The sequence below is a fragment of the Solea senegalensis genome, linkage group LG7, assembly GCF_019176455.1.
Source record: "Solea senegalensis isolate Sse05_10M linkage group LG7, IFAPA_SoseM_1, whole genome shotgun sequence".
Taxonomy (NCBI): Eukaryota; Metazoa; Chordata; class Actinopteri; order Pleuronectiformes; family Soleidae; genus Solea; species Solea senegalensis.
Genome location: NC_058027.1, coordinates 19,130,905 through 19,158,753, shown reverse-complemented (window position 1 = coordinate 19,158,753; position 27,849 = coordinate 19,130,905). Strand labels below are relative to the sequence as shown.

Sequence of the window (27,849 nt, the reverse complement as noted above, 5' to 3'; positions counted from 1 at the left end):
CTACAAATATGTATTCTAACTTTACTGTTGAAGAAGAAATAACACATGCATCAGAATCTGCAGGCAGAGATTTAGGGAATGTTCTGAATAAGGTTAAGTTATGTCCACACCTTAGATATAAAGCTTATATCATAAAAGGGAAATGCGCAAAGACTTTCTTTTCTTCTTAAATCTTCACATTTTACATGTAAAAGAAAAAGCCTATTACATGTACTTTAGGCACATAAGGGCCTTGCTTTATGGAGGCCACTGTGAGAATTATTTAATAAGACTTGCAGCAACAAACTTAATTGGAACAATACAGCAGCATGAGAAACAGTAGCATGTACTCTTGTGGCACCACATTTATACAAGAGCCCAAATAGAAAACCCAACCAGAGAATGTTTTACTTTTCGAAGTGGACGTTTATCATGCAATAAAAGCAGAGCAACATCATTTCTGATATGCATAGGCCACCATAGTTTTCTGTCACACCTTGGAGGAGAGTTACCATCTGCATTCTCACTCATTATTACCTTAAAAATATATGTATATTCATTGAAGCTGAATAAAGAGAGAGCAAAAAGAGAGCCAGAGCTCATCAAAACCATATTAATCATGGTGCGTTTGCTACAGTCCAGCAACAAAACGTCATTAATATTGAATATTTATCCTATTTTTTTAGAGCTGTTCACATAAATACGTGTATCAACAACATGGTTTTATAACTAATAACGTAGATAATAAGATACACAAAGATACTCTCAAACAAACGCCTAAAAACGTGCTAAATGCTCATGTAGGAGTCAACCACTGCTTGCTTGGACCGTACCATTACCGTGTGGGAGTGGGGGAGGAGGTGGACCCTTCCACTTTTGGCTGAGGATCACAGACGATGACACGCGCGACAGCAGCCAGCCACACAGTTCCTTCCGCAGGTCTCGCGCTGGAGATGGTGACAGCGTGTCGGATAAAGTCGCAGGATTTATGTGAAGAGTAGTTTAGCGGGATCCTTCAGCTGGATTTAAGAGGCAAGTGTTGTTGTTCTTTTTGTCTTTTTGTTTGTCTTTTTGTTTGTTTTGCGGTGGCATCTGTTGCTGCACATTTACCTTGATTCTGTGGCTTCATGATGATGAAAAGCAGCTGTCTGCTTACAACAGTTTCACAGAGACTTTAAACTGTGGTTTTAACTCTGCTTTTACGTCGTAAAACCTGTTCAAAACTCCCCAATTAATTTCATATTAAGAACGTATGTTTAGGTCATTGTTATTATTATTACTATTATTGTTACATAAGTTGTTGCAGCCAATGTAATCTTAATAATAAATGCATTCATTATTACATTTTAAGAATTGGTCATAAACCTTTGTATTTGCTCTTATGCTCATAGTTATTACATTAATTAGTGTTTTTGATCTGTAAAACTATTTATTTGTACTTGCATTGCAAACAAATGTACAGTAAGATAAAAAAAAAGGGCTTATACTCGTTGAAATACACCTAGAAGAACACATATGATCAACAGTATGATGTATATGCTGAGCTGTGTGTGAATGTCCCCAGGCTTTATCTTAAAAATAAAAAATATGCGGGCATCTTTCAGCTCATGATCTGGTTTAGTGTTGTAATATCTCTCTCCTGCTGTTAAACTGTTCAAAAAACCCTATCGTCTAACATATTGAGCCGGATCTGTGCGACTGTAGACGACACAAGTTCCCCAGGAGTTGTGTGAGACAGAAATAAAGCTGAAGAAGAAGAAGAAAAAAAAAAAAACAATCCATTCAAGGACGAGGTGCAGGGACAGACTGAGCAGGTGTACAACGTTCAAGAAGCTGGTGTTGTTGTGGTCAGATTGAGCTACTCATTATTATCACACATGTGGCAACACAAGTTAAATTGGCTGTTCAGGATATTTTTTTTTACTCCTGTCAGTTGTTTAATTGTGTCTCTATAGTTGTGTATTTATTAGTTCTTGAGCTGTCAAAGGACGTGTGAGAAAAGGGAGTTGACCGTTATAAATGATAGAAAATAGATATTCAAAGACGTGAATATCAGCTGTATTTAAACTCTGATAAAGATAAGAAAAAGAAGCTGATCTTGTTGCTATAACGAGACGTGATCAGGCCCACCGGTCCATCGCTGCAAAAATGTGGTGCAGCTGTTTTTTCCAGCTCCAACATTTCAGAAGCTTGAAGAAAATCTAAGCTTTACAGTGGTGTTGCCAGAAAATGACGGCACCAACGAACAGCCTGTTAAAAATGTGCAAAGTAAGGAGTGCAGTGACCCTAAAATTCGACTTCATGGTCACAACAATATTTTGAGAAGAGTCAACAAATGCCCATGAAGAAAAAGTAAACCATCGTCACTGTGACGAGAAAGACTGTGGAAGTTTTGGGCACGTTTGAGCGACAGCAGCTCAGGGAATTTATTCAAAATTGACAATTCAGCGTGTGAAATATTAGGATACAATTTGCTTCCATCAGCTCAAATGCTGCATTTTGGATGTACTTAAACATCCAAAAGGAAAAAAAACAAACCAGTTTTCTCTTCCAGGTGAAACCCCTGACTAGACTAGACAACTTGAAAGGTTCCTACACATGTACAAATGTCTGCTCATGTAAAATATAGTATTAAAATAAATAAATTACACACATGTGCTCTTACGGGCCTGAAAAAGAAGAGACTCTCAGAATGTACATTTAAACAGTTCCTGTATTTTGTCTGTAGCTATTTATAGTATATAATATAGTATATTTAGTTATGTCTGTGTTTTTCTCAGGGACAATGCAACTTATAATCATAATAATAATAATAACAGTAAAATCACATAAAAATACAATTTTCATTATATATAATCGTTTTAAATGTGTGTTTGTGTGTGTATGTGCATTTACTATCTTTACATTGTTTCACCTCAGTGTGAGGATTAATTGTGTGTCAGTGAGTGAGTGAGTGAGTCAGTGTGTGTGTGTGGTTGAATGTGTGGATGAGGGGGTTTTGACTGAGCAGTTGGTCAGTTGGCTGCTGTCCATCGACCCTCTGTCTGCTGAACAAACGGAGCACGAGCGCGCAGGCTGTGGGTCACTGGTCAGTGATGAGTCCATCTGATGGGTCCACCACTGTGTGTGTGTTGCTGTGGGTCAGCGCTCCCCCCAGCATCTGTAGAGTTGAAGGAGTTTTTCTCTTTTCACTCCACTGTTTGGGGCTGAAAAAGATGCTGCACCACTGACCAGCTGACACTGCCTGACATTCCTCTCTCTCTGTCTCTCTCTCAGGAACACACACACACATGCACACGTGCACACACACACACTGAGACACATGCACACACTACAAAAACAGTTAAGTCCACTTTTGTGTGTGCAGGTTTATTAGCATGCGCGCGTGTGTGTGTGTGTGCGCACGGCTGGTATGTGATCCTAGCTTACTCAGAAAGAGCCTGGGGTTCTTATCTGACCTCTCCTACAATGACCTTTCACCCCTTAAGACAAGCCCTTTGTGTCCATGGAGCAGGAGCCATGGGAGAGCGTGTGTGTGTGTGTGCATCTGCATATATTTGAGCTGGTGTGTGTGTGTGTGTGTGTGTGTGTGTGTGTGTGTGTGTGTGCAGTCAAAGTATAGGCCACATCAAAGTCTTATTTAAACATTGTGACCACAAGTTCACCTTTGACCCTGTGGTCATGAGACGTCCCTGAAAGGTACATCCACACACATTCATGCCTTCTCAACAAAAAGTGTACCTGTGTGTTGTGTGTGCATGCATCATTACACAACTACACACATCTAGTTACATATAGGATTATTTTTGATTAGTTGCAGTCTTAAAAAGAGTCATAATATTTTATTGTTAACTTAACAGCGTTTTGGCACTAACATGGTCTGCGGATGGAGGTTCAGGGATCCTAACTTCACGTTTGTGTTGATTGAGGGTTTGTGACGGTGGTGTTGGTGGTGATCGGAGGAGGGGGGGCGGGTCCAAGGGGTCATAAAACACCACAATAGTGTCTCTCTCCCCAGGGTGAAAGAGAGACAGAAAGAGAAGGAGAGGAGGTGGGGAAGATGAAAGGATCTCCCACGTCCATGTCAGAGAGAGAGGGGGGAGGAGGAGGAGAGGAAGCAAAAAATGCTTCCGCCGGGGAAAAGTTTAACTCGCTGCTTACTTTCTGTCAGCTTTGCTCTGTGTCTTTCATTTTATTTTACTTGTGTATTTTTTGTTCCTTTGTAAATGAAATGTAAAGTCCAACTTTGCATTATCACGTGAAGCTGTAGATTAAAGATGGGAGATTTGGACTGATCAGTGGAAATTAAAGATGGAGGTCCATCTTAGCACTGAATGAATTTTAGGGAACATATCTGGTTTTTTATAAGCCAAACTTTAGTTCACTACTAAATTAGAGATTTAAGAAATGGTGGAGCAGTACCACATGATTAATGACTATCAAGCTATTCATGAAAGGATTACAATGGAAAGGTATGAATTGTTTAAAAGATTGCAAACAAGATTTAATTGGCATAAAACATGTATTTATTTATTTATTTATTTTTAACCTGTGTTAAACCAGGAAAGTCTGAGTGAGATTTTGACTTTTACAACAGACAGGTAGCTGCACATTTATTAGGGTTACAAATTACAGTTACATTTACAGTCAGTAAATATTAAATATGACAACATTGAGGGGACAGAATTAAAGATGTAAAATATCTACAAAGTGCAGTCTTTGCAATTTGTAAACTGCATTGTTTCACATTGCAATTTTGGAAAAATGTACGTTTTTCAGCTCTAGTCCTTACATGTGCTGTTGGGTTTTAATACGCATTAGTTAGTATTATATTATTATTATAAGCATTAGTCACCTGCTTTTCTTGTCACCTGTGTCACTTTATCCCGAAAAATGCATTTTAAATTCCCAGAGCAATACCATGCAGAAAAATCCTGTAAAATGGCTTCATAATGACATACATTGTTTTATTTCGGCATTTGATGTAAAGTGGAGTATTTGGTCAGGACTGACTGACAAAGTGCATCACACCTCCTTCTTTCATCTCTTCCCTGTTTCCCTCCCTGTCTCCTTGTTTTCCTCCCGTGGTTGTAAAACGAGCCGTCTGCTCTTTGGTTGGAGATGTGATTACTTCCTGTCAGTGCCGGCTGTGTTATGACAGCACTTCTTTTTTTTCTGTCCTCCACCCTCTGTCTCTCACTACATAGTGGTGCAAATCATTACATGTCTGCACTTCCTTTTTTTACATATGAAAGCATGGAAGGAAGAAGAAGCTGGCTGCTAAACCATCTAGTGTCAAGTGTCTTCAGATGCTGCTGCTGCTGCTGTTGTTGAGGCTTTGACTCTTGATTGATGGCTGTGCTGATTGTGTTGCATAATAACTCGCACACTTTGAATTGAATAGAATTTAACTTATCTACACACTGCATGCACTACAGTGGGTTGCTGAACATAACCCACGTAAAGCACCAAAAGTCATAAAATATAAAAAGCCTATAAAAGTAGACATGTCTTGTGGCTCATCTTACCTTTGAAATATGATCATCTGTAAATAATAAGTTAAGTTCTCATTGTTTTTATAATAGACTAAGACAACAAAACAAAAAGGTTATCTGTGTCACAGATTAAATGAGAATAATGCAAATTCTGAATTACTTTGTTTTTTAAAAAGTGACATTGTTATGTTGTTGTTGTCTTCCTCACTGACCCAGTTCTGTGCAACAAAATCCTCTTTGGTTCAGACAGAAACTGCTCTTAAACTGCATACAAAACAAAGAAGTTTAAGTGATTATTGGCACTGCTCTACTCGACCTGACTCAATTTGGGACATCATTTTCCATTACTACATCGTACCGGGGTGGGGTCGTCATAGCACGGGTATGCGTGTAACTGTCGTGAAGCTGTTTTAATTACGCGACACAAACACAACAACAATGGAGGACATTGTGGTGATGGTGTACTTGCTGCTTGGTCTGTTTTTCAAGAGAATAGAGCCAGAAAAGGATAAGACAAAACACACTGGTGTCAAAATGTCAGGTTTGATTCTTGTGTCGGACATAACATTCATGGCTCTTCCAGTGATGACACTCTCTGACCAATCAGTGGCCGGCAGTCTGTTGATGTCACATTTTAGTATCAGATCAGCTCGCTTGGAACCTCCAAAGCGCCAGATACCAGGTACTACACCTAATGGAAAAGCAAAGAAACTGCGTAGAATCGTGCTGAGCCGAGTAGTGTTAAAACTGTATAATGGAAGTTTTATCTTGTCATTGGTCTAACAACAGATATCCTTTACCTTAAGCCCATTGTCATCAGCTGTGTTTATCATGTAGAAAGAGTCAATGAGTGAAAACCTCCATGAAGGTCACCCAGTTTCCCACAGTGTCAAAACACTCCTCACACATCTCACAAGTTATGCTGCTCACAAATAGACAAACAAACACACACAGTGACAATAAAAGCCTCTGTGGTAGAGATAATAAATCAGGCCCAATAAATCCACGGAGTTTCTGTGCTTGCACAATTTTTTTCTGCGAGAACTCTCTTCATTTTCAGAGCAGATGAGAGGCGAAGCAGAGGGAAAACTAGAGAGCGAGAGAGATACAGAGAGAGAAAGTGAGAAAAACATTGAGTGAGAGGGGGTAGCGTCTAGGTCAGGGTGTCCTGACTCTGTCAGTAAAGCTGATTTTATGGCATGCTGTCTGGACAGATGCCATCTACTATTAACTACAGTGTACGTGTGTGTGTGTGTGTGTGTGTGTGTGTGGGCCTGTGGGGAAAGATGTGTTTGTGCAATTCAATGTTTGTTTGGATATTTGTGTGTTTGCATGTGTGTTGCACAGATTTTATAAGATTTCTATTATTATATTAGTCCTCACATACAGATGTATGACTTTTTATCACAGCAGACCATGACGCCACGCGCCTTAAATATGGTCAAACCTCAAACACATTTGAGGTTTGAATGCGTCTTTTGAAGCTTAAATAAGATCGATGTGTTTTTGCAGGATACCAATGGGGAACTCCTATGCGGGCCAACTGCAAGCCACGCGCTTTGAGGAGGTTCTCCATAACTCCATCGAGGCATCGCTTCGGTCCAACACTATCATTCCCAGACCGGTCTTCTCGCAGCTCTACCTCGAGACAGAGCAGCCACTGGCACATGATGGTGGGTTGGTGTATAGTGTAATAATTTCCTGAGAAATATCGTCAGATAAAATTCTGTCTTGTGTCTCCAGTTGCTTTTGAGTGGACTTCAGTGCCAGGAATAAAAAAAGAAGCAAAAATCAACCTACAATTCCTCCTGTTTACCACTTGAACTGTGTAATATGTGTGTGCGTGTCTCGATCAGGCCGTACAGAGAATGATGATGAGGATGACGAAGAAGGCTCAGAGTCCAACAGTCCCCCAATTCCCTACCAGATGAAGCCCCCACCTGAGGGATGCTGCACCACAGATGGTTTGTACACAAAGCATGGTTTACATTTATATCTGCACGATGTTACAGTCATAGGGGAGGAAATGTAATGTACTTCACGTTTTCAGCTGTCTGCTTAATGTGTCTTATTTCTCTATTTCATTTATGCAGTCATTAAAAAAATTAAATAAAACATTTCTTCAAAGGCTTCTGTCAGGCAGGCAGGGATCTGCGTCTGTCCTCGCTGGCATCAGATTCCCTGGATGTTGCTCCTGGGTTCATGTTGGTCGGGATAAAGTCACCTTCGCTCCCCGAGACCCTGCTGGTGTGCGCCGTCGACCGCCGCTTTCTCCCTGATGAGCGGGGTCGTAACGCACTGCTGGGTGAGGCTGCAGAGATACACATAGATATATTACTGGCATTCAGTTCCAAAGACGTTTCTTTCAGGGCTGGATGAACACATTATCTAGTCAAATAAGTGTCTGGGAGTGTAATAACACTTGTTGTAATCATGCACTTTCTTGTGTGCTTCGCCCAGGCTTCTCAGGGAACTGTATGGGCTGTGGAGAGAAAGGCTTTCGCTACTTCACGGAGTTCTCCAACCACATCAACCTGAAGCTCAGCTCCCAGCCCAAGAAGCAGAAGCACTTGAGGTATCATCTGTACAGAAATAACCAGGGCGTGCTCATCAAAGGAGCTACGATCAGCTGGAGGGGACACGGTGAGATACTTACAGGGTTTGTACTGTTTGTGGCATCCTTGTCTGCAATGTGAATAGATACAATTGCATTGACTCAAGTCATCACACAGCGGGAACTTTTGAAGCTTGTCAGTCACCATTGAGTTTGAAAGAGGGACTGAAGGGAAATAAGATCTCCACAGTGCTTACTTTTTTTTCTACATGTTGACTTTCCCACTTGCACGCTTTGGTTTCTGGCACATTTGCGATGGTGAACATGACTCACTGGAGGAAAATATCTAAAAGGTTTTACTGGCTATGGGAAATTAGTCAGCCACCTGTTTTTTATAGCATTGTTTACATGAATATTTAAAGAGCTTACAGTGGATTACTGATGGACTTGACAAGAAAATGATGAACAGCATTCCACGACAGTACAAAGCAAAGTTGTCTGGTATTATTTTTTGATGTGTACAGTGTACAGGTCTGAGCAGATAAGTAAACCTAACAGAGTGTAGACTGAAGAGAGAAAACACCTGTAAAATGGATTTTGTGTTTAACGTCTTTTTATATTAGACTCTAAATCTGTTTAAATCTGAGAAATTGTCCTTCCCAACCTCAGTTTCGAGAAATATCTTTTTTTTTTGTTAAGTGCCCACCAGTGACCACATGGTCCGAGCATTGGTCCGAGGCTTGAAACTGCAACTCTAATTCTGCACTTTTAAGACCCACTCGTAGGGGGGCGGGACCTCAATCCCACAATGTAAACAGTGTCCGCCATCTTTGCTAACAGTTATGCTAACAGGACCAAGTGTCAGTGGTGGGTACGTAACAAAGAAAACAATGAAGATATTTCTCAACTCAGAGGAAACTGAGGTTTGGGAGCACAATTTTTTCAAAAATACTACCCTATCCTAGTAATATAAAGCTAAATTAAAATTGGTGAAGTATTCCTTTAAGTGCTAGCTAGAGTCTGTTACATCTCTCTCACACATTGTTGGGTCTCATTCATCAATATTGCCCTAACCAAAAGGGAAAACATTTTCTTAAACTTAACAGAGGTTGTTTTAAAAGAGTGTAATGCTTTGTAAAGTTATGAAAATAATAGTTAAAGTATTACAGTTATTAACTTTATATACTACTTCCTACTGTGGAACAGAAGAAAACACTATAACTGATTATTCTTCGCAACAGTAGTCAAATGTGCAAAAGTGGATTCTGTAGAATCTCATAGATTCTGTTTTTAGCCAAGAAATAATCCTAGATACGTTTCCATCTTGTGGCATATAAACAGATATAAAGTGTCTGGGTGTCTTTCAGATGGAAGGATGAGACACATTGGGTCCATTCTCACAGAAGGCCAAGTGACCACTGAGGAACAGCCACCAAACCTGGCAACACACACCCCAGGCAGCTACACAGGTAATGAAAGACACACACACATATAGACACACCCAGGAATGCAAAGAATGAAGAGATTTTACAAAAAAAAGTATTTCTGCATTTGGTTATAACATAAAACCTATATAGTAATTGATTATCACAGCTTTTGTGCGCACGCGTCATGAATAGCCACAGGTATTCATGTTATTAACGTTTTTCTTGTCTCCCTTGGCTTACAGTGGGATCACATGTGGACCCTGCTGGCCTGCCACAAATAGCTGACCTTCCCCAGTCGTTGCCAAATGGCAACCATGCTGTTCCCTCCATCACCCAGCCACCACCAAATCAATCAGGGCCTGGGAGAACCTCAGTTACAGGTATTTATATAATTTCATGGCTTCATCTCAGACCAAGAAACTGTACATGACAATGTGGTGTAAGATTTTCACACATGTATATACGATCCTTGGATATTAGGAAAGTTATCAGACTTATCATCTTACTGTTCACAGTTTGTTATATCATTGTCCAATATCCTCCTGAAAAGTAGGTTCTTGCTCTTATCTCACCTCTTGTGTGTGTATGTAAACAGGTCAGTTGTTGTCAGTTAGCCCCTCCCCCTTCCTTAACACCTCTAGCAGTGTGTGTGTGAGTGAGTGTGTGTTCGAGGTATTACTCATGTTGTGGGGAACTTAATTGGTTTGCACAGTCACATTGTGGGGTCCTGTCTTTCTAATTTTAAGGGGACATGTTAGGATTAGGCCAGTTATGGTTGATGTTAAAGTAAGTCTCCAGTGTGTGTGCGTGTGTGCTACAACATCCCTGCTATGCAGCCAGCCAGCTGCATTGTGTGTTGGGGGTTGTCCTTTGTTTTCCCATCTTTCATTTGCCAACACTTGGGGTACTAAACATCTCCCTGTCTCTCTGTCTTCCTCCCTCTCCGTTGGTCTCTCACCTCTATAAACTAGCGTCGTAAAAAAAATACCCTCTCTGTCCCAGTCCCTTTCTTTCCTGCTTTCTCACTGAATGAAAAGCTTCCTTCCTGTCAATGTTGTTGTTTTTTTCATTGCTCTTTTAACAAGTGGAGCTTTTATGTGCGTCCTCATGATTGCATTACAACAGAGAGCTGAGAGGAAGAGGGTAAGACAGGTCAATTTATGACTGAGGTGCAGTCGTTACTATGCCGTCGCCAAGTAATCATCAAAAAAATCAACTCAACAAATGAAATATACCTCCATTTTAATGATCTGAGGTTGCCTTACCACAAGCTATGATATTGTGATGATGTTATACAGTATGTTCTTTCCCTGTCAAGGTAAAAGGAAATATTTTGGGGAACCCCCTCCTGTGTTTTCTGTACATGATGTGACACCTACTGCATGTCTGTTCGTCCTGGGAGAGGGATTCCTGAGGTTTCTACCATTTTTTCCCCTGTAAAAAGGGTTTTTTGTGGAGTTTTTTCTCACATGATGTGAGGGTCTAAGGACAGAGGGTGTCACTTACTGTACAAACTGTAAAGCCCTTGTGTTTGGGCTATATAAATAACATCGAAAAATGGAATGTATTTCCCTTGGAAAGAGTTGACTATAAAGTGTTTTATTACTAGGTTTTTAAAAGTAAAAAATATAGTCACTTTATGAACCTTTTCTCAGATCCCCTGGCAGTGTGCCATGGACCCTTAGGGTTCCAAGGACCGCCATTTGAGAACCACTGTACTCGATCTCTCAGTGTGACCTCTAAATTTAGTATTTTGAAACACTGTGGTCTCTCTTCATCACCCACTTGGATGGCTGTGCGTGCTTTTTGAATGGCAAGTTAATATTTTGTTAAATCATTAATGTTCGGAATATTCTGAATCGATCATCGGTGTGAATGTGAGTATAAGGGAGAAATGTTGTTTATGACTGAATTTTGGCTCTGTAATAGCTAGGGGGAACTCCTCGTCCTCTATCCCAACGTCAATTGGGATTGGCTCCAACTCCCTACACGAGCCTCAAAGGATAAATGGTATAACTTATAAATTGATTGAGGGATGGAGGGATAGATTCATAATGTAATGTTTTTCAATACTCAGGGATACATGCAAATGCTGGACCACCAAAAAAGAGGCACAAAGGCTGGTCGCCCGAGTCATCTGCCAGCATTGTGTCAGAGAGCACGCTGAAAACACTGCCGTCGTCATCAGCGGTGTCCTCTGCGGTCACAAATGGAAGCAGACCGGGTAAAAACTGGAGCCACATACAAAATATGTAGCTAAATGATAAAGGGATGATTTTTACAATTTTTTAATTGTAAATAATATCTGTCATTTCCAGAGCCTGCAGCGCTGCTGGGTTCCTCGCAGTGTTCCTCAACACCACTCTCTTCTCCAGCGCCGTCTGTCACCGTGCCCAATCAGTTGCTGCACACCTGCAGACTACAGCCTGTCATCTTCAAAGGTTAGCCTTCACATTCTATCAGTGATCAAAAATAAAATGTACTTGTTATGTAATCCATCAGCTCTGTCGCACACACACAAATTGTTGTGACAGAACTGAGGACACAATAGTCCTTATTGGCTCAATAACGGACTTTCTCAAGCAGGTGAACAGGTGAGGTTTATCAGGAAAAATACAGCAGATGGCTATTGTACTCTTCCTCCTCTCATAGGTTAGAGGTCAGCCAACGCCCAAGGCTGTTTCTCAGGCTTTCTGCCCTCGCCTTATCCCCTCTCCCCCACCCTTTTCAACCCCTTGTGTCACCTGTCAAGATATTCTCCTCGTCATCTTCTTGGCCAGAGGTCACTGGTATGTGGACTGCTATTTGGGACCTGAATCCAGTGCAGATTTTCTAGCTGTTTTTTTTATCCAGGACTATGGATTCCTAAATCATCTTATGTGATGCCACTGGGACAACTGAACCAGTGGATAATACAGATTAGAAGACGAATAGACTGATAAATCAGGGAAACATTTTTTCTACCAGGACTGCACTGGCAATTTAGATAACAAAAATAAGAAAAGTGGAAGACCTTATTTTCACTGAAATGTGCAATGTCTGAAAATGAAGCATTTGATTTCAATGCCTCCAAATGAAAGTACATAAAAAGCAAGAGAAGCCAAAACAGAAACACAAGACAAGACAAAGAGAAAACTCTGAGATTTTACTCCCAGTCGGTGGTCAAAAAAGAATCTTAAGGTCCAAATGAAAATATGTCTTTCAGTATCAGTAATGGCTTATTAATAATAATTATTAATAATTAATAATAATACATTCTTATTTGAGTTACCATTCATTATCTATCAGCTCTTCACAGACTCTCTCCCTGCACTCTGACTGCTCTTTGTTCCTCTCGTCACATATTTCGGTCCCCACAATTCCCCCCTGCTCTCTTGGGAAGATACACTGCTGGATTTTCCCACCACCTGACCCTGCACAACAACTCTCTATCTCTGTTTGGGTCCATTATTACCCAATCTTATAAGGATTTTTTAATGATCAGCTTATACTTGATTTATTCCATTACATTTATTATATAGCAGATGCTTTTGTCTAAAGGAACTTCACATTTCATACACTGGGAACAATTTAGAATTTAGCATTTATTTGCCCAAAGACACCACAAAATAGAAGAAGGTAGATCTGTGAATGCAAAGCCAAATCATTTGAAACTATAATCGATCCTCAAGTTCTTCTCTGTCTTCACCACATATTCTTTTTATAATCCTTGGTTTAATGGGATAGATCCCCTCACTGTTTGTTGCAGGCTCTTTAGTTGGTTCATTATTTCCCTGTGTCCTCACATGTTGCTCGTTTTATTCTTATAATATATGTACGTCTCTCCGTATCGCTCTCCACACAGTCTCCAGCAGGGGTGCTGCATAGAGAATTGAGTTTTTGTCTTCACCATATGTTCATCTGTCCAACTCTCATTGACACAGGTCATGGCCCGCTGCCCCAGCTGACCGGCAATGTCAGCGAAGTGCTTGTGAGTTCTCTGCTACAGAGTTGTTACCTGAGCTCGCAGGCGCTCCCCAGAGTGTACCAGCACTACGGACCGTCACCCATTCAGCCGCTGTCCACAGAGATGCAGATTCTACTCACAATTTACTACCTTGTTCAGCTCGGTCAGTTTCAAATGATCCTTCAAAATAAAAGCTGTAACTACACACAGTTCAGTGGGACTGCAGGGGGGGAGGTAATGGATTGACTCTTTTTGATGTCATTGTGTCTCATGATTGATACTAGAAGGTAGATAACAAAATCACAAATTTGTTGTTATATGGGTTTATTGATAAATATATGTTTGTTTACTTTGACAGTTCCTTTATGCTGGAAATCAAGTTGTAATTATTCCACAAAAACTGCATCATGGTGGCCAAGAGAATAAATTAAATGCAAGAGATCGATATAAGCATGGCTGGTGTCCTTTTTCTGTAGTCATCCTACTCACACGTCTATTTCTAGTGTAAAAAAGTTATTTTGTCAAAGCTTTGGCCTCAGATTGGACTCAGAGGGTGACTCAAATGTTTGTTTTTTTCCTAAGGCCCGGACCAAGTGCCTCTGATTGAAGATTTGGAGCAGATATTCATGAGATCATGGAGGGAGTCTCACCTCAGTGAAATCAGACAGTACCAGCAGCCTCAAACACCAGCCACCCAGGGCAGGCACTACGCCATAGAGGTAAGAGCAACACATGTTAGAATGGCAGTAGAGGAACTCAAGATTTGTAGAACTACTGTGCAGGCTTCTTGAAAACTGGATAAATTGACAATATTTATCTTGTTTTTTTCCTGCCTTCAGACTCCCTCCACCCTGCCTGGCCTCCCCCAGCACCTCTGTTTACCTCACCAGAGTCAACAGCCTGTGACCTCCAGCCAGCTTCCCTGGCTCGCCCAGCTCGCTGCATCGTCCTGCGGAGAGGCTGTGGTGGTGTTAGGGGAGCACATTAGATCTCTGGCTCAAGGCCTCCAACAAACATTCACCAGGTTGATGGAAGGACAGCTTGAAAACACTAACTACGTGGTCCTTATTGTCACTGCACCAGGGCAGGAAACGCAGTCTTGTGTGGTCGTCACAGGTAAGAGCGTTTTTTATAGGTATGTAAGAATGTTGTTAAACTCTGATATTATATAGATTTTATTCACTGTGTTCTGCAGGCAAACACCAATGTCGTGCGTTGGCAGAGGGTATGTTTTCTCCCAGCGAGGGCCTGAAAGAAATCAACCACCAGCTCTCCACTGGCGTTGCCCAGGAACTCATCCACTTCTGCAATTCACTCGGACAAGGTTTAACTGACTGTCTTCCTTTTTGCTTGCATGATCATATAGAGTGCAGTCCAGTGCATTCAGTGTTTAATGTATTCATTTTTCGCGTCTCTTTATCAGATGGTGATATGGATTCCATCTTGGATAGTGCCACTGCGGAGAGCAGTGAGCCGTCCCCTGTGTTCAGCAGTCAGGAGTCACCTGAAGAAAGAAATTTGAAAAGTACACACAGCTCAAAAGACTCACAGAGTCCTAAAGAGAGAGCGTCAAGTCCCAAAGAAACCTGTTCAGGTAAGAAATACTGTGTGAAGATTGATAATGTGCCACCATTGGAGTTGTGCAATGCATCCAGTATATATTTCAATAACTTCATTTGAACACATCCAGAAAAAATGGGAATGGGAAACAGTTTTAACAACAGTTTTAAAATAAATCCTTGAGACAAAACAGCTTCTAGTATTTAGTATGACCTACCATTACACTCGAACAATACTGGAGTCGAACCCTAATTAATGTTACTGTTAAAACCTGTGTCTACTATTTCATGAGTCTGCATGTGAGTATGAGATGGGTTGCAGGTGTGCATGTGTGGTTGAATGACATGTGTGTGGATCCTGGGACCTGATTGGTCCCGCACTGGAGGTTCCAGTATAAGTGGCCTGATTATCGCAGCTGCACTGGATTTCCTTGAAACCACTTGCAGTCACATTTTGTGCTTGTTTTTAATAAACCTTTAAAATGTTTTCCAGACTTGTGTTGCGATCAGGATTTTCCCTCTAGGCCTGGTCAATAACACGTAGCGAAATGGATGTGAATAAGGTTTATTCAAGACACACTTGAGCATTACATACACATGTTGTATGAGTTAACGTGTTTGACAGCTTGTTCATATTTGAGACCAACTTTCAGTCACTTCCTTCCAATACAAATGCCAAAGATCACAACATTTGACTGACAGAAAAGCAACAAAGCTGGTTTGCACTCATTGTATCCTCACGAGTGTAGAATTAGGCAACTGGACTTGTTTGTATTAAGTTGAAGATGTTTCACCTCTCATCCAAGAGGCTTCTCCTTTTAACCACCTGGTGATGAGATTCAACAATCAGTTTCAGTTGAGTGAATTCTGTGTTTCCCGCAGAATACTCCGTAGAGTGGCGTGAGGTCCGTCCCATCCAGCTGGCAGTGGCCAGAAAGCTGCTGTCCCATGTTTGTGCCATAGCAGACTCCAGCACACAGAACCTGGACCTCGGATCCTTTGACAGAGTCAGCTTCCTCATCCTGGTCCCTCCGTCCGAGGTCACATTTCAACAGACCGTGCTCCACCTCAGGAGCTCTGGTTAGTCACGTAGCACTAAACATGTATTTTAAACAGACAGAAAGGTGTTATGCTTATAACCTGATGTGTTTGGTTGTTGAGATGAACCTCTCTCTCCTTTTCCTCGTCTGCATGACTCAGGTGTCCTTCAGGACCTCGGGAATTTAGATCAGGAGAGTGTGTCTCAACGGGAAGCAGAGCATTATGTGGTTAAGATGGACCAGAGTGCTCAGGCACGAATTGACAGCCTCATTCAGGAGGCTCACAGCAATACTTATACACTGTATATCCTGGTGCATGACCACGCTCACTGGGACATTAGCAGGTACGTGTGAGCAGTCAAAAGAAGAAATATGCTGTTCAGTGTGTGTTTGTGCGTTAACTCACAAGTCTTTTTGTCTCGTTTATTCTGTCTCACAGTGCGTCTTACAGCAGCTCAGATAGTGGTTTGGGTCTGGTTGACCAGCTGTTAAACTCCCGACAGGTCAGAGATGCTCCAAATATCCTAATCCTTCACGTCACCTCCTTCCCCTTCACCCTTCAGACACAGTACACCCGTATCAGCCCCTACAATGAGATCCACTGGCCCTCTGCGTTCAGCAATGTAAGATTCCATTCTGAAGCTCTGCGTCACGTGTCTGGACATTGACACGTCATATTAATCCACATGTTTTTCTGCAGGATGTGGACCTGTATCATGAGAAGACACGCTACTTTGGTGTGTCAGAGCTTTTAGAGTCGACGCGTTCAGGAAGCAGCCTGCCTCTGATGCGCCATGATTCCTCCTTTGAGAGCATGGCATCTGCCCTGGAAGAAAGGTAGCTCACAAATGCTTGACAAACACTTGAGAAACATGCATAAATGACTTGCCATTTAAAAAGCTGCTTCCCTCTCCAAGGTTCCCTAAGCTGCACAGTGTCGTGATCCGTACCACAGTCCTGATCCAGCACTACTGTGTAGCTCTGATGGCTGCGTCCGGCAGAATCGGAGGCTCCCACAGTCTGCACAAGCACACCTCTGTGGAAACCCTGGAGATTGTACAAGCACTACTCACTGCCGCCCAGCAGTGTCCCGCCCACCATGGTCACATGGTCCTGCTGCGGATCCCTTCTTTGGCTCTGGCCGCATGGGCCCATCGGCGGCTGTCCCGAGTGAGGAGACAACTGGGTCTGGAGGAAAGTTTTGAAATCATACTTGGAAATCCCAACCAGGCGCTGATAATTGGACAGATCTTCACTGATCAGATAAAGGTAAAGTGGCAGAGTAGATGATTATATCATGAAATGTCAGATAATTTCAATCTGACTGAGTTTAAAGTAACGGAAACAATGCATCGCCTCCCCAAAACAATGGGAATTATCTGCAGTGGAATGGGGAATTTTGGCTCTGCCATTTTTCCCATTGATTTTTGGCTATCATCTCGGCTGCACTGCATAAGCATGGACAGGTTGTGTGCAGTGAATTGCACTTTTTAGCACAATTAAATGATTGATCTTATTTATTTATTTATTTATTGAACTGGACTCGGAAGGTCGCTGGTTCATTACCAGCGACCCGCCAAGGGCTGAGCTTCCCCACCTCTCCAGGTGCAGATAAGTGCTGCCCACTGCTCCTTCGCCCGGCTTGTGTGTGTTCACTACTGGTGTGTAATAAGGATTAGGGTTAAATGCAGAGGATTTGACTATCACTAATTGGTGCGTATGCAAAAAATGACAGTATCATGAGAGCTTTCCTTTTTTTTCTGGACAACTATATTTATCAATGGCTATCGGGACATAATAAGTATGGAATAAAACACAAATATATTTTTTCAAAAACTCATGGAATGGAATAAAAGCAATTTTATGAGAGTGAAACTACTTTACCCTCCTTTATTTGTATGTGGCTGCAGACATGGCTGCAGATCCAGGATTCCAACTGGATTCCTCACACCTACCTGGAGCTGGAGTCCCTTCCCTGCATCCTCATCCTGTCTGGGGCTGAGCCACTGGGAGAGTCACTGCCTAGGTACATGTCTGAACAATATCTGTATTTTACTGAGCAGGAAAGGGTTTTCTGCGTGTCAACAATTCAAGTTGTAAATCATGATATGTGAACAACGGCCTCTGCCCGCAGGTCGCTGAAGTACTGTGACCTTCGCGTGATAAGCTGCTCCTACCTCCACCGGACTACACTGGAACAGGAGCTGGGGCTTGCTGCTTATTTAGTGAGGCAGGAGTCACAACCGCCACACAACCCTGGCCCAGGAAGTGACCTGCTGGAGAGCGATGCTGAAAAACTCAGCAGCACTGACAATGAAGAGGAGGAGGGGCAGGAGAATGGTGAGATGAGATCCTTATGATATGGAATTGCTCTTGTGGTGTGTTCACCAATTCACTCACTAACTCCTCGCTACACCAATTCTGCCACTGATGAGAGACTAACAGGCTCAGATGTTTAAAATGTCTTACGGTTGGGCTCACTCTTGTACGGGGTTTCTTTCATCTAGCTCCCTACGTTTCCTTTTGTTGCAATAATTGCCATTTCAAGAAGACTGATAAATTGTGTTTTTCTCACTCTCTTTTTCAAGACGACTCCCCTCTATCATCCAGTCAGCAGCCTCAGTCATGTCCAGACAGTGGAGCCTTAGATGCTCAAAGCAGCACTGTTCCAAATGCACAGAAAGGGAGCGTGGATGCCGTGCAGTCGTCCTCACAGTCACAACCTCCGTTTCAGTCCCAGTTGTCATCCCAGTCTTTTCCCCATCCTCAACCTGTACCACACCTCCAAACCCAAACTCAAGTACAAACTCATCCCCAAGCCCAACCCACCTCTCAGCTGCATCCACAACCTCAAATTCAGAGTCAAACCCAGCCATCATCACAAACGTTACCCCAACCTCAATCCCTTTCACAAGTGCAAGCACCCAACCCTCAAACTCAGCCGCTTCCCACCTCCCAGTCTTGTCGTCAACACTCCAAATCTACCTCCTCTGGCTCCTTGTCGCCCCGATCCTCCTCCCCTCACCTGAGTTGCTCCTGGGCGCGGGGAGTGAGCCGCCCGCCATCTGTGCTCCTCCCTCGTGCCCTGTACGACATTATCACGGCCAGCGACAGCAGCGGGCTTCCGCGGTGTACCTCATTCCTGCCACACATGTCTGTCGCCTGGGCGAGTAGCTTCAGGTAACAGTCGCACATTTTAATACCTCAAATAAAATGTATATAATGATATAAAAAACCTGAGAGCTTTATCACAGATTTACCGCTCACTCGTGAGTGAATGCACCTGCTCCTACAATTACTACCTTTGATTTGCTAGATAGTGGGATGTATCTGTATTGAAAATGTGTCTTCCCTGGATGCAAAAACAGAAAAGCTATGCCACTTTAGTTAAAATTCCTAAAGATGAGGAAATGAAAGAGAGAAGAACAGTAAAAGTAAAACAAACTACGTGTAGAGATAAAAATAATAAAGAAAAATGAATTTAAATTCAGGAAAACTTCACCTGAGTACAGACAAGGGCACTAGTGTCTCCACACTGTGGATGTAGACCTGTCCAAGGTAAACTCAACCTGCTGTCAACCTGCACATAAAATAGATAGAGCCATTAAAGCCATTAAAGGACAGTATATTGTATATTTTTTTACAAACAAGCCTTTTAGCTGGTGTGTGCTTATTGCGACACTGCGTGTAATGCTTTGAGAGGATGTTTTTTTTACAAACATTTGGCACAAACGGCCACTTAGACTCACAAATTCACAGTGGAATCACAAAACAAAACGTTTTGGTCTGGTCGACCTCAAATTCCTTCTAAGTCAACAAGCGCTCATAAAGTGAGTCTGGAATTAATATAATAAAAGTTGCTCTGTTGTTAGTCATGTAACCAACACAAAAAGCGCTTCAATAACAGTTTGTCTTCCTTGTTAAAACGTGTTCCATTCTAAAAAAACGGATTTAAGAACAATGTGTTCTGTGTGCAGGCCCCTGCTGAGTAAGATGATGACATGTACGGAACAGTCACTTTATTACCGCCAGTGGACAGTCCCTCACTCCTACCACATGGACAGCAGCAATCGCACTGAGGGACGAAGTGACAACTTTCACCCGCGCAGGCTGTTGCTCAGTGGACCGCCACAGGTATTTATTTCTCTTTTTATTTCACTAACATCCTCAGTGTCTCTTGTTATCATACAGTATGATTGTTTTCCCCCTTTGTCAGGTGGGTAAGACAGGAGCATACCTGCACTTCCTGGGTATTCTGTCTCGGATGCTGATCAGGCTGATGGAGGTGGACATCTATGATGAAGAGGACATCAACTACAGTGAGTATTTCTGCAGCAGTCGCCACCGTTTTTGGTTTTTTTGCATCTACATTTGTCAGAATAACTTCTAATCTAGTGCTTTAAACTCATGTTGTGTGTTCAGGTGCCCAGGCGGAGGGGGTGCAGTACCACTCACTCAATGCCACCTGGCCTAACCCAGATATAATGAGGACGATGCCCTTTGATTACACCATCCATGACCCTAAATATGATGACATCAGTGCAGTGTACAGCCCGGGATATAGACCCAGTGCTGAAGGTAAGACAGAACTGCGACTATATTCACAGAGCTCGAAGGCCACGTAACAGCTGCAGCAGTGAGAAGAAAACAAACCGCAGCTGTCTACAACACACAAGAATGCTTTGGTTTTTCCTTCAGATAGCAGTTCAAAGCAAGGTGCATCATGCACAAGATAACACAGATATACACTGCCGTTATTTATGTGATGTGCGACTGATAATGTCAGATTTATGTGATAAATAAACAGCAGTAATACCACTAGGATCGAAATAATACATTCTCATTTTCCGAGTGAATACTACACATAATCTGAAGCATTAAAGGTCTGTGAACAGAAAGAGGTCCCTTCAGAACTGAAGTGGACTGAGCCCTCTTTTAAATAAACAGACAACGTCAAAGAAGTTTCTTCTGCATTGGTCACACTTTAAGAGGACTGAGTTTGGTTCTTTTAATACAGAATATAAGTGAAAGTACTCTGATAAACACAATAAAACCTGTGTGAATATGAGCAGAGCTGTGCGGATGTAGATAGTTAACCTTCTGTAACATGTGTCTGTCCATGCTCATCTGCTGGGAGGGACAGATAACCTTGATTACAAAACATTAGTCTTAAACCACCCGATGAGACTCATCAACCAAATGTTCTAAAAAAAAAAAAACTGACAACCCCAGCTCTGAATGCTACCTTTATAAATTCCATTTGTTGTCCTCTTGTCTTCCTAAGGAAATGCTGTGCGTCAGGAGGATGTATACCTGCGCAGGCGGACATCTCGCATCAAGCTTTCTAAATATGCCGCGTACAACACCTATCATCACTGTGAGCAGTGTCATCAGTACTTGGGCTTCAACCCCAGATACCAGGTCAGCATAACACCTACAGTGTAAACACAGTAGTCTGATAAATGGCACTTCGGCTGCTTTCTAAACAGCAATCCTCTCTGATCATAATTCAGATGTATGAGTCAACGCTGCATGCCTTCACATTCACCCATCTGCTGCTTGGGGAAGAGATCCAGCTCTACTTCATCATCCCCAAATCTAAAGAGCACTACTTCAGCTTCAGCCAACCAGGCGGCCAGCTGGAGAGCATGAGGCTGCCGCTCATCTCTGATTGGGTATGTTGTTTTGGTTTTAAAGTTTTGTATGACCCAGTCCGTATGTCAGACAGACTATTTTCTTATACTAATACTGCCCGATGTAACCTTGATTTTTTTCATTTGATGAAATAAATACCATCTACTTTAATCCATTAACACACAGAACTAAAAAAAATAAGGAACTGAGGAAATGGCATCACAAATCTGCAAGGTACATGCCAGCAATATATGCAAAATACTATTGATTGAATAAATAAGCAATAGTGCAAATAATAAATAAACTTAATAATGGGTAAGAGGATTTACCAGTAAAATGGAACAGATTAAAATATCAGAATTAATAATAAAAAGAAAAGGTTTAGGTGAATTATGACAGGTAATTGTACCAAGTCTGATTAAACGAATTATAAGAATGAATAAATATCACTTGTGAACAGAGAATAGAGGGGCCGCAACTGAAATGTTCAACTGTTTTCAGCTCAATTCAATGCAGAATGAAACTTAAACAATAATTTTAGGAGATATTCCTCTCATCAGTCTCTGGTAGTACAGTGTAACATTATTGTTCTTCCACAAGGTGATGCTGCAGACCAAACTATGACGCAAATTCTAATTCACCCTCCTTCACCCTAGACTTTATCCATTTTTATGAGATGATTTATCCTCAAGGTTGCTATGTGAAGATCATTTCACCAGTTATTTATTTATTTATTTATTTCACTTTTCCAGAGCCCAGACTCCATCAAGAGTCCAATCTTCACTCCAACCACTGGCCGCCACGAGCACGGTCTGTTCAACCTGTACCACGCGATGGACGGCGCCTCACACCTTCATATCCTCGTGATCAAAGAGTATGAGATGGCCGTCTATAAAAAGTACTGGCCCAACCACATCATGCTGGTGCTGCCCACCATTTTCAATGGAGCAGGAATAGGTACACACTGCTACGACTGATTGGACTGAAATGTCGCTGGTGATTTCATAGGCCACCGCTTTAACAAGACCTCCGTTACAGGTGCAGCTCACTTCCTGATTAAAGAGCTGTCATATCACAACTTGGAACTGGAGCGCAGTCGGCGGCTGGAAGGAGGCGGCCCTGCGGGTGACGTCTGGCCCTTCGTTATTCTGGCTGACGATTCGTGCGTTATGTTTAATGCAGTGGACCTCGACGCACCAACGTAAATACAGACAGTTCCTCTTTAAGAAATTATGCATTTTTGAGTAGACGTAAGTAATGTTTGATGTTTTGATGTTTGTGTGGTGATATTAATTTGGCTCCTCGTTGGTGGTTGTTGTTGTTGTTGTTCTTCTTCTTCTTCTTCTTAGTGGCCCCACAGAGCATGCTGTGTCACTGAAGCAGGTCTTACAGCACATGGAGGCTTGTCCAGATCTGGCCCAGTTCGGGCTGTGCGGCATCAGGAAGTGGAGCAGCCGTGGACTCACAGGTCAGGAGTCACAGAAATCACTATAAATCTTTATTGCAACACTTTTAAAAAAAGGGATAGAAATTGAATGCATTAATTGTTACCAAATTCAAATGCTTGTGGTCACATTCTTACAAATGTGTGAATGCAAATGTGTCCTCAGATCTTATTACTGACTGCTTACTCAGCTTCTCTGATGTGATAGTGGCTACAAATAAATCAAGGTACAGGTCCTGATTTGTATTAAAAGAATGGTTTAGAGCCATGGTTCTCAAACTGTGGTACATGAGCTTCCTCTGGTGGTAAAATCAGAAATACTGTTCTGTTGCATTTACCAGGGTATGTGAACGGAGTGGAGCTGAGGATTTTTGACCGGAGTGTGTAGAAAATGAAACAAATAACAAAAACCTAATAGTACATAATAATAACTTAAAGTCACCTTATCTCGCACTCCATCTTAATCTAATTTCACTATAAATCTGCCTCCTCCTTTGATTGGCCTATTTACACCACTGTATTTTAACATTGCCGATAATGGTGTCACTTCGAGAGCTCAATAGTTTCTCATGTGGTACTAATGTGGTATAAAAGGTTTGCGAACCACCGGCTTAGAGGATGGTACCTCAGGAGGTGGTCTGCATCATAGGGACAAAAAAAGTGGAAACCAACCTCTAAATGTGTTTTTTGTGATCAGCTCAGAAGACGTGTGCAGGAAGCATTGAGAGTGTACAAACCTGAACAGCGTCACATTTGCATGCCTTTTAAGGCCATGACACCCTGTGCAACCTTTTACAACCACTAACATGGAACATGCAGACAGGAAATAACATCCTCATACATCAAATCACAGGCATGCAAGCAATTTTAAAACCAACTTTTCTGGTTTGTATTAAGTGAAATCATTGCTTTTGTCAGCAGGTAACAGACAGAGGGAGCCCTTCTCCAGAGGTCACCTTCACGACTTCCTCCTCCTCAATGTGGACCAGAGTCAGAACATCCAGTATGACCAAAACCGCTTCACGTGTCACGACGTGGACTATACCCTGAGGCTGCACAGCGCCGGAATGCTCGTGTGCCGGTTCAACAGCTTCAGTGTCATGAAGAAGCAGATCGCTATCGGAGGATACAGGACATTTATAATCAAGACCAAGGTACTGTAGACAATGAAGAAAACACACATTAATAAGCTCTTGCTGTGCAGCATCTTATTGAAAAAAACGTCATCTCTCCAGATGACGGACGTTCCCACCTCGGTGGGGCCCTCGCAGTACGTCTGCGCCCCAGACAGCAAGCACCTTTTCTTAGCTACACCAGCTCAGCTTCTCCTGGAAAAATACCTCCACCACACCAGTCAGAAACTGTTCCCACTCAGCACCAAGAACTACACACACCCGGTGTTGTCTGTGGACTGTTACTTCAACCTGGGGCCTGAGGTACACAGCACATACACACATACCACATTTCCACACACAAGCAATGTGTAATTACATGGCGTAAATTAAACTGGTAATTAAGCTGCAGGTGATTAAAGTCGCTCTCTGTTTCTCTTACTGCAGGTGACGGTGTGTTTTGCGAGTTCCAGACCTCACTCTGTCAACATCAGCACCACAGGAATGCTGTTCAGTGGCCTCCTCCTCTGTTTCACGGATTCCTTTGTGACCGCCGGGTTCCTCAAGAAGTTCACCTTCCTCAAAGGTGAGGGGGGCAGGTCAAATGCATACATCAGAAAATATTCCATGTATGATGTATTTATTAATATAAGGACTCTGTTGTATATGCCGTGTGTGAGACAAATGATACAACTTTCCTTTGGAACTGGGAGATTTTTAAAAATCATTAAAAATCACTAAATGCAAATGGAGCTTTTCCATTATACAGTTCTAACATCTTTCCATTAGAGATTTGTTTGTAAAGCACTTTAAAACAACCACAGTGAACCAAAGTGCTGTACAAAGATTAAAAAAAAGACACAATAAATAAAAGGCATAGGAGCTCACAAGAGGCGATGATAAAAACAACTAAAATAAATGAAAAGGCATAAAAACGTGGATTAAGAACCACAATAAAAACCGATCAAATCAAATATAGAAAACAAAAAATCAAAAATTAAATGCGGTGAGTGTTACAGTGAGCAAAATGATGTTCCTGGTACCCAAACCGAGTAGAGTCAAGTCGAGTAGAGCCGAGCAGTGCTAGAACTGTATCATGGCCAAAAGTCTACGTTACATTGTTTCTGCTACAGTCTGCCAATGCTGCTAAATTACTGAGCACCGCCGATATAAAGAATTCACATGATTAATAATATCCGTGTGCCACAAATTCATATTATTTAAATGCACTATATGAAAGTGTGTATATGTGTTGGGGATGGGACAATACCACTGTTTTGTGTCCGATATTGTGACGACATTAGTCCGATACAGTCATTTTAGACCATTTAGTATGAACTATGACGCTGTTAACGACACATTTGTGCTGAGTCATTTCAAAGACATAATTCCCAAACTGTGTAAACAGCCCAAACATGACTCAGCTAAAAGGCTTTTGCTCTGTCCTGTCTGCCTCCCTGCAGGTGCGACTCTGTGTGTCATCAGTGCAGATCGTAGCTCACTGAGGCAGACGGTGAGCAGGCTGGAGCTCGAGGAGGAGTGGAGGTTCCGGCTGAGCGACGAATTCCAGACCGCCAATGCCAAAGAGGATCGACCGCTCTTCTTCTTGACTGGGAAACACATATGACTGGACGCAGGAAATTACAAATGGAGTCACAGTCGAGTGTTAAAATGCTCTAAATGCCAAAGACAAGACAATTCAGGGTATTTAAAAGACAGTAGATTTTACACGTCAGTGGTTTGCTGACTAACGTGGACATTAACACACACATGGAAGTCCTGATCTATGAAAATGAAAAAGTTTTGGTAATTTGTACATTTCATAAATCTCTAATCAAACTTCATAAAACACAATATTAAGCCCGGGTGAATTATTTCTGAAACTCCTTTTATAATATATGTTGACATCCTTTTTATGTCCTTATTAAAGGGACAAAAGACAACTTTCGTCACTGTCATGAAGAGACAGTTCCACGACTTTGAGGAAGCGCCGCAAGAAGTTGATGGAATTTTTTTATTGCAGTTTTTGAAAGTCTCACTAGTTTCTAGACTTACAGACCCTTGCTTTAGAAGAAGTTATAAGAGAACTATTTTCTGAACTGTTGTAAGTGGATAAAAAAAAGATTCAGTTTCGTTTGTTTACAAAAGTATATGAGAAGCTGAGCAATTCAATCAAAGATGGAAATGAAAACAGTCCTTTTTTAAACTCTGTCATTCAGTTATCGGTGGCTCTAGTTTTGTACTCTTATTTTTAGATGATATTTCACAGTTTAAAGGTTGTTGTTAAAATTCCTTACACAGTCATTCGTGTGCAGTTGTAGCCGTATTTTTGGCAACAGAATTTTTTATAGCGCAGTGTTTTGTAGATGCTTGTTTCGCTTACATATAAATGTTTTTTGAACATATTTTGTATTATGTAAAAAAAAATTATTTTCATTGTGTACAAGAAAAGAAGCTTTTTCTCTGTTTGGATGAAAAGCATTTTTTCAATGCTCAGTGATGACTGTATTTGCTGTGTCGGCAGCTTTTTTTTACCCTGTATAGTTTTGTTTGTTTATTTTAAAATGTATAAATGTACAGACATTTTGAATTTGTTGTGTTTTTTTTCAAGAGTAACAGGGCCCGGGACATTATAGAGTATTTATCCATCTAATTTTGAAAACAAGTACAGAATGTGCAATGTTATAAGACTTTTTTGGTTTCCCTGTAGAACTGCCACTGATTTTAATTTAAAAAAAAAAACATTATTAAACCATAATTAAGGACAACTGCCAGAAAAAGGGGGTCAAAAATAAAAAATCCTGTGAGGGCACTCAATCTTCCGGCTCTGTGAGAGTGGGAGAATCAACTCAGTGCAATCAGGTGTGTGTGACACTGATTAGTGTTGATTAAGCCCAGGTGTGGGGAGTGTTCCTACACCCTAAGTCTCCAGTGCTCTGTGCTGACTCATTGTCTCACCTTCAGAGGTAGTGAGAGGTTCTCCCTTCTTAAGTTGTCCGTGTATCTAAAAGAACCAACTCAGGACTTTGTGTGTATTTGATGTCAATTGCCTGTTTCCCAGTTTATAACTTGTGGTGCTGGAGGGTTTGTTCTGATTTCAGTCTTTTGGGTTTTCTGGGTCTCCTGGACAACTCTGGTTTTGAATCAGCTGCTTGGCAGCAGTGGTTTAGTTAATCATTTTAATGCTTTTTTTCATTAAGGAAGCCTGTAGTGGCTCTATACAGTTTTGTTGCTTTTTTTTTTTATCCCCTTTCCAATCCATCACTATTGCGATTGTGTTTCCTGAAACACAATGCACAATACAGACCTCTTAGTGTCCCACAGTAATTAACTCCTAAACTCTAATTAAGTCAGATAAAGGTAGATAAAGGTACCCACCTTTTTTAACTCTTTCTTCTATAGTAAATGCATTTTTCCATTATTATACACACCTCCGAAATCTTAGTATATTATTATGTTATATATGTTATATATATTATTATATTATTATTATTATGTATATTATATGTTTTTTCAGACTAGAATCTACATTTTGCCCTGAAGTAATTGCTTATACATTGTTATGTCAATGTGGGGAAGAGCATATAACCCAAAATAAACATCTTGTTCGGCTGTTGTTGCAGATCAGGTTAAAGGGGCAGATCTAAATGTATTTAAAT

At 41.5% G+C, this 27,849-nt stretch overlaps 1 protein-coding gene across 2 annotated transcripts; it reads left to right on the top strand.

The window, feature by feature from the left end:
* The first annotated feature begins 924 nt into the window (after window positions 1–924).
* greb1 (growth regulating estrogen receptor binding 1) lies at window positions 925–27,066 on the top strand. Of its 2 annotated transcripts, none has more exons than XM_044029658.1 (34): window positions 925–1,011; window positions 6,987–7,147; window positions 7,331–7,438; window positions 7,603–7,779; window positions 7,935–8,117; window positions 9,396–9,497; window positions 9,698–9,835; window positions 11,533–11,679; window positions 11,774–11,896; window positions 13,379–13,564; window positions 13,984–14,120; window positions 14,241–14,517; window positions 14,597–14,725; window positions 14,825–14,995; window positions 15,843–16,040; window positions 16,161–16,344; window positions 16,440–16,623; window positions 16,701–16,837; window positions 16,918–17,269; window positions 17,911–18,026; window positions 18,135–18,340; window positions 18,589–19,180; window positions 19,978–20,134; window positions 20,217–20,319; window positions 20,423–20,578; window positions 21,285–21,421; window positions 21,514–21,675; window positions 22,387–22,591; window positions 22,673–22,835; window positions 22,984–23,102; window positions 24,000–24,232; window positions 24,314–24,514; window positions 24,638–24,776; window positions 25,654–27,066. In XM_044029658.1, exons 2-34 carry the CDS (start codon window positions 6,994–6,996, stop codon window positions 25,815–25,817), a joined length of 5,940 nt encoding a protein of 1,979 aa, XP_043885593.1. In that variant the 5' UTR covers window positions 925–1,011; window positions 6,987–6,993; the 3' UTR covers window positions 25,818–27,066. The 2 variants fall into 2 exon arrangements, with proteins under 2 accessions (XP_043885593.1, XP_043885592.1); XM_044029657.1 differs by having other exon boundaries at window positions 23,997–24,232.
* Window positions 27,067–27,849: the final 783 nt, after the last annotated feature.

Bases quoted from the DNA above. Each gene is read 5' to 3' on its own strand.
- greb1 (XM_044029657.1), top strand. From the start codon at position 6,994: ATGGGGAACTCCTATGCGGGCCAACTGCAAGCCACGCGCTTTGAGGAG. The intron at 11,897-13,378 runs GTTAGCCTTCAC...TCATTGACACAG, and splicing joins ACAGCCTGTCATCTTCAAAG to GTCATGGCCCGCTGCCCCAG. The intron at 21,422-21,513 runs GTCAGCATAACA...ATCATAATTCAG, and splicing joins GCTTCAACCCCAGATACCAG to ATGTATGAGTCAACGCTGCA.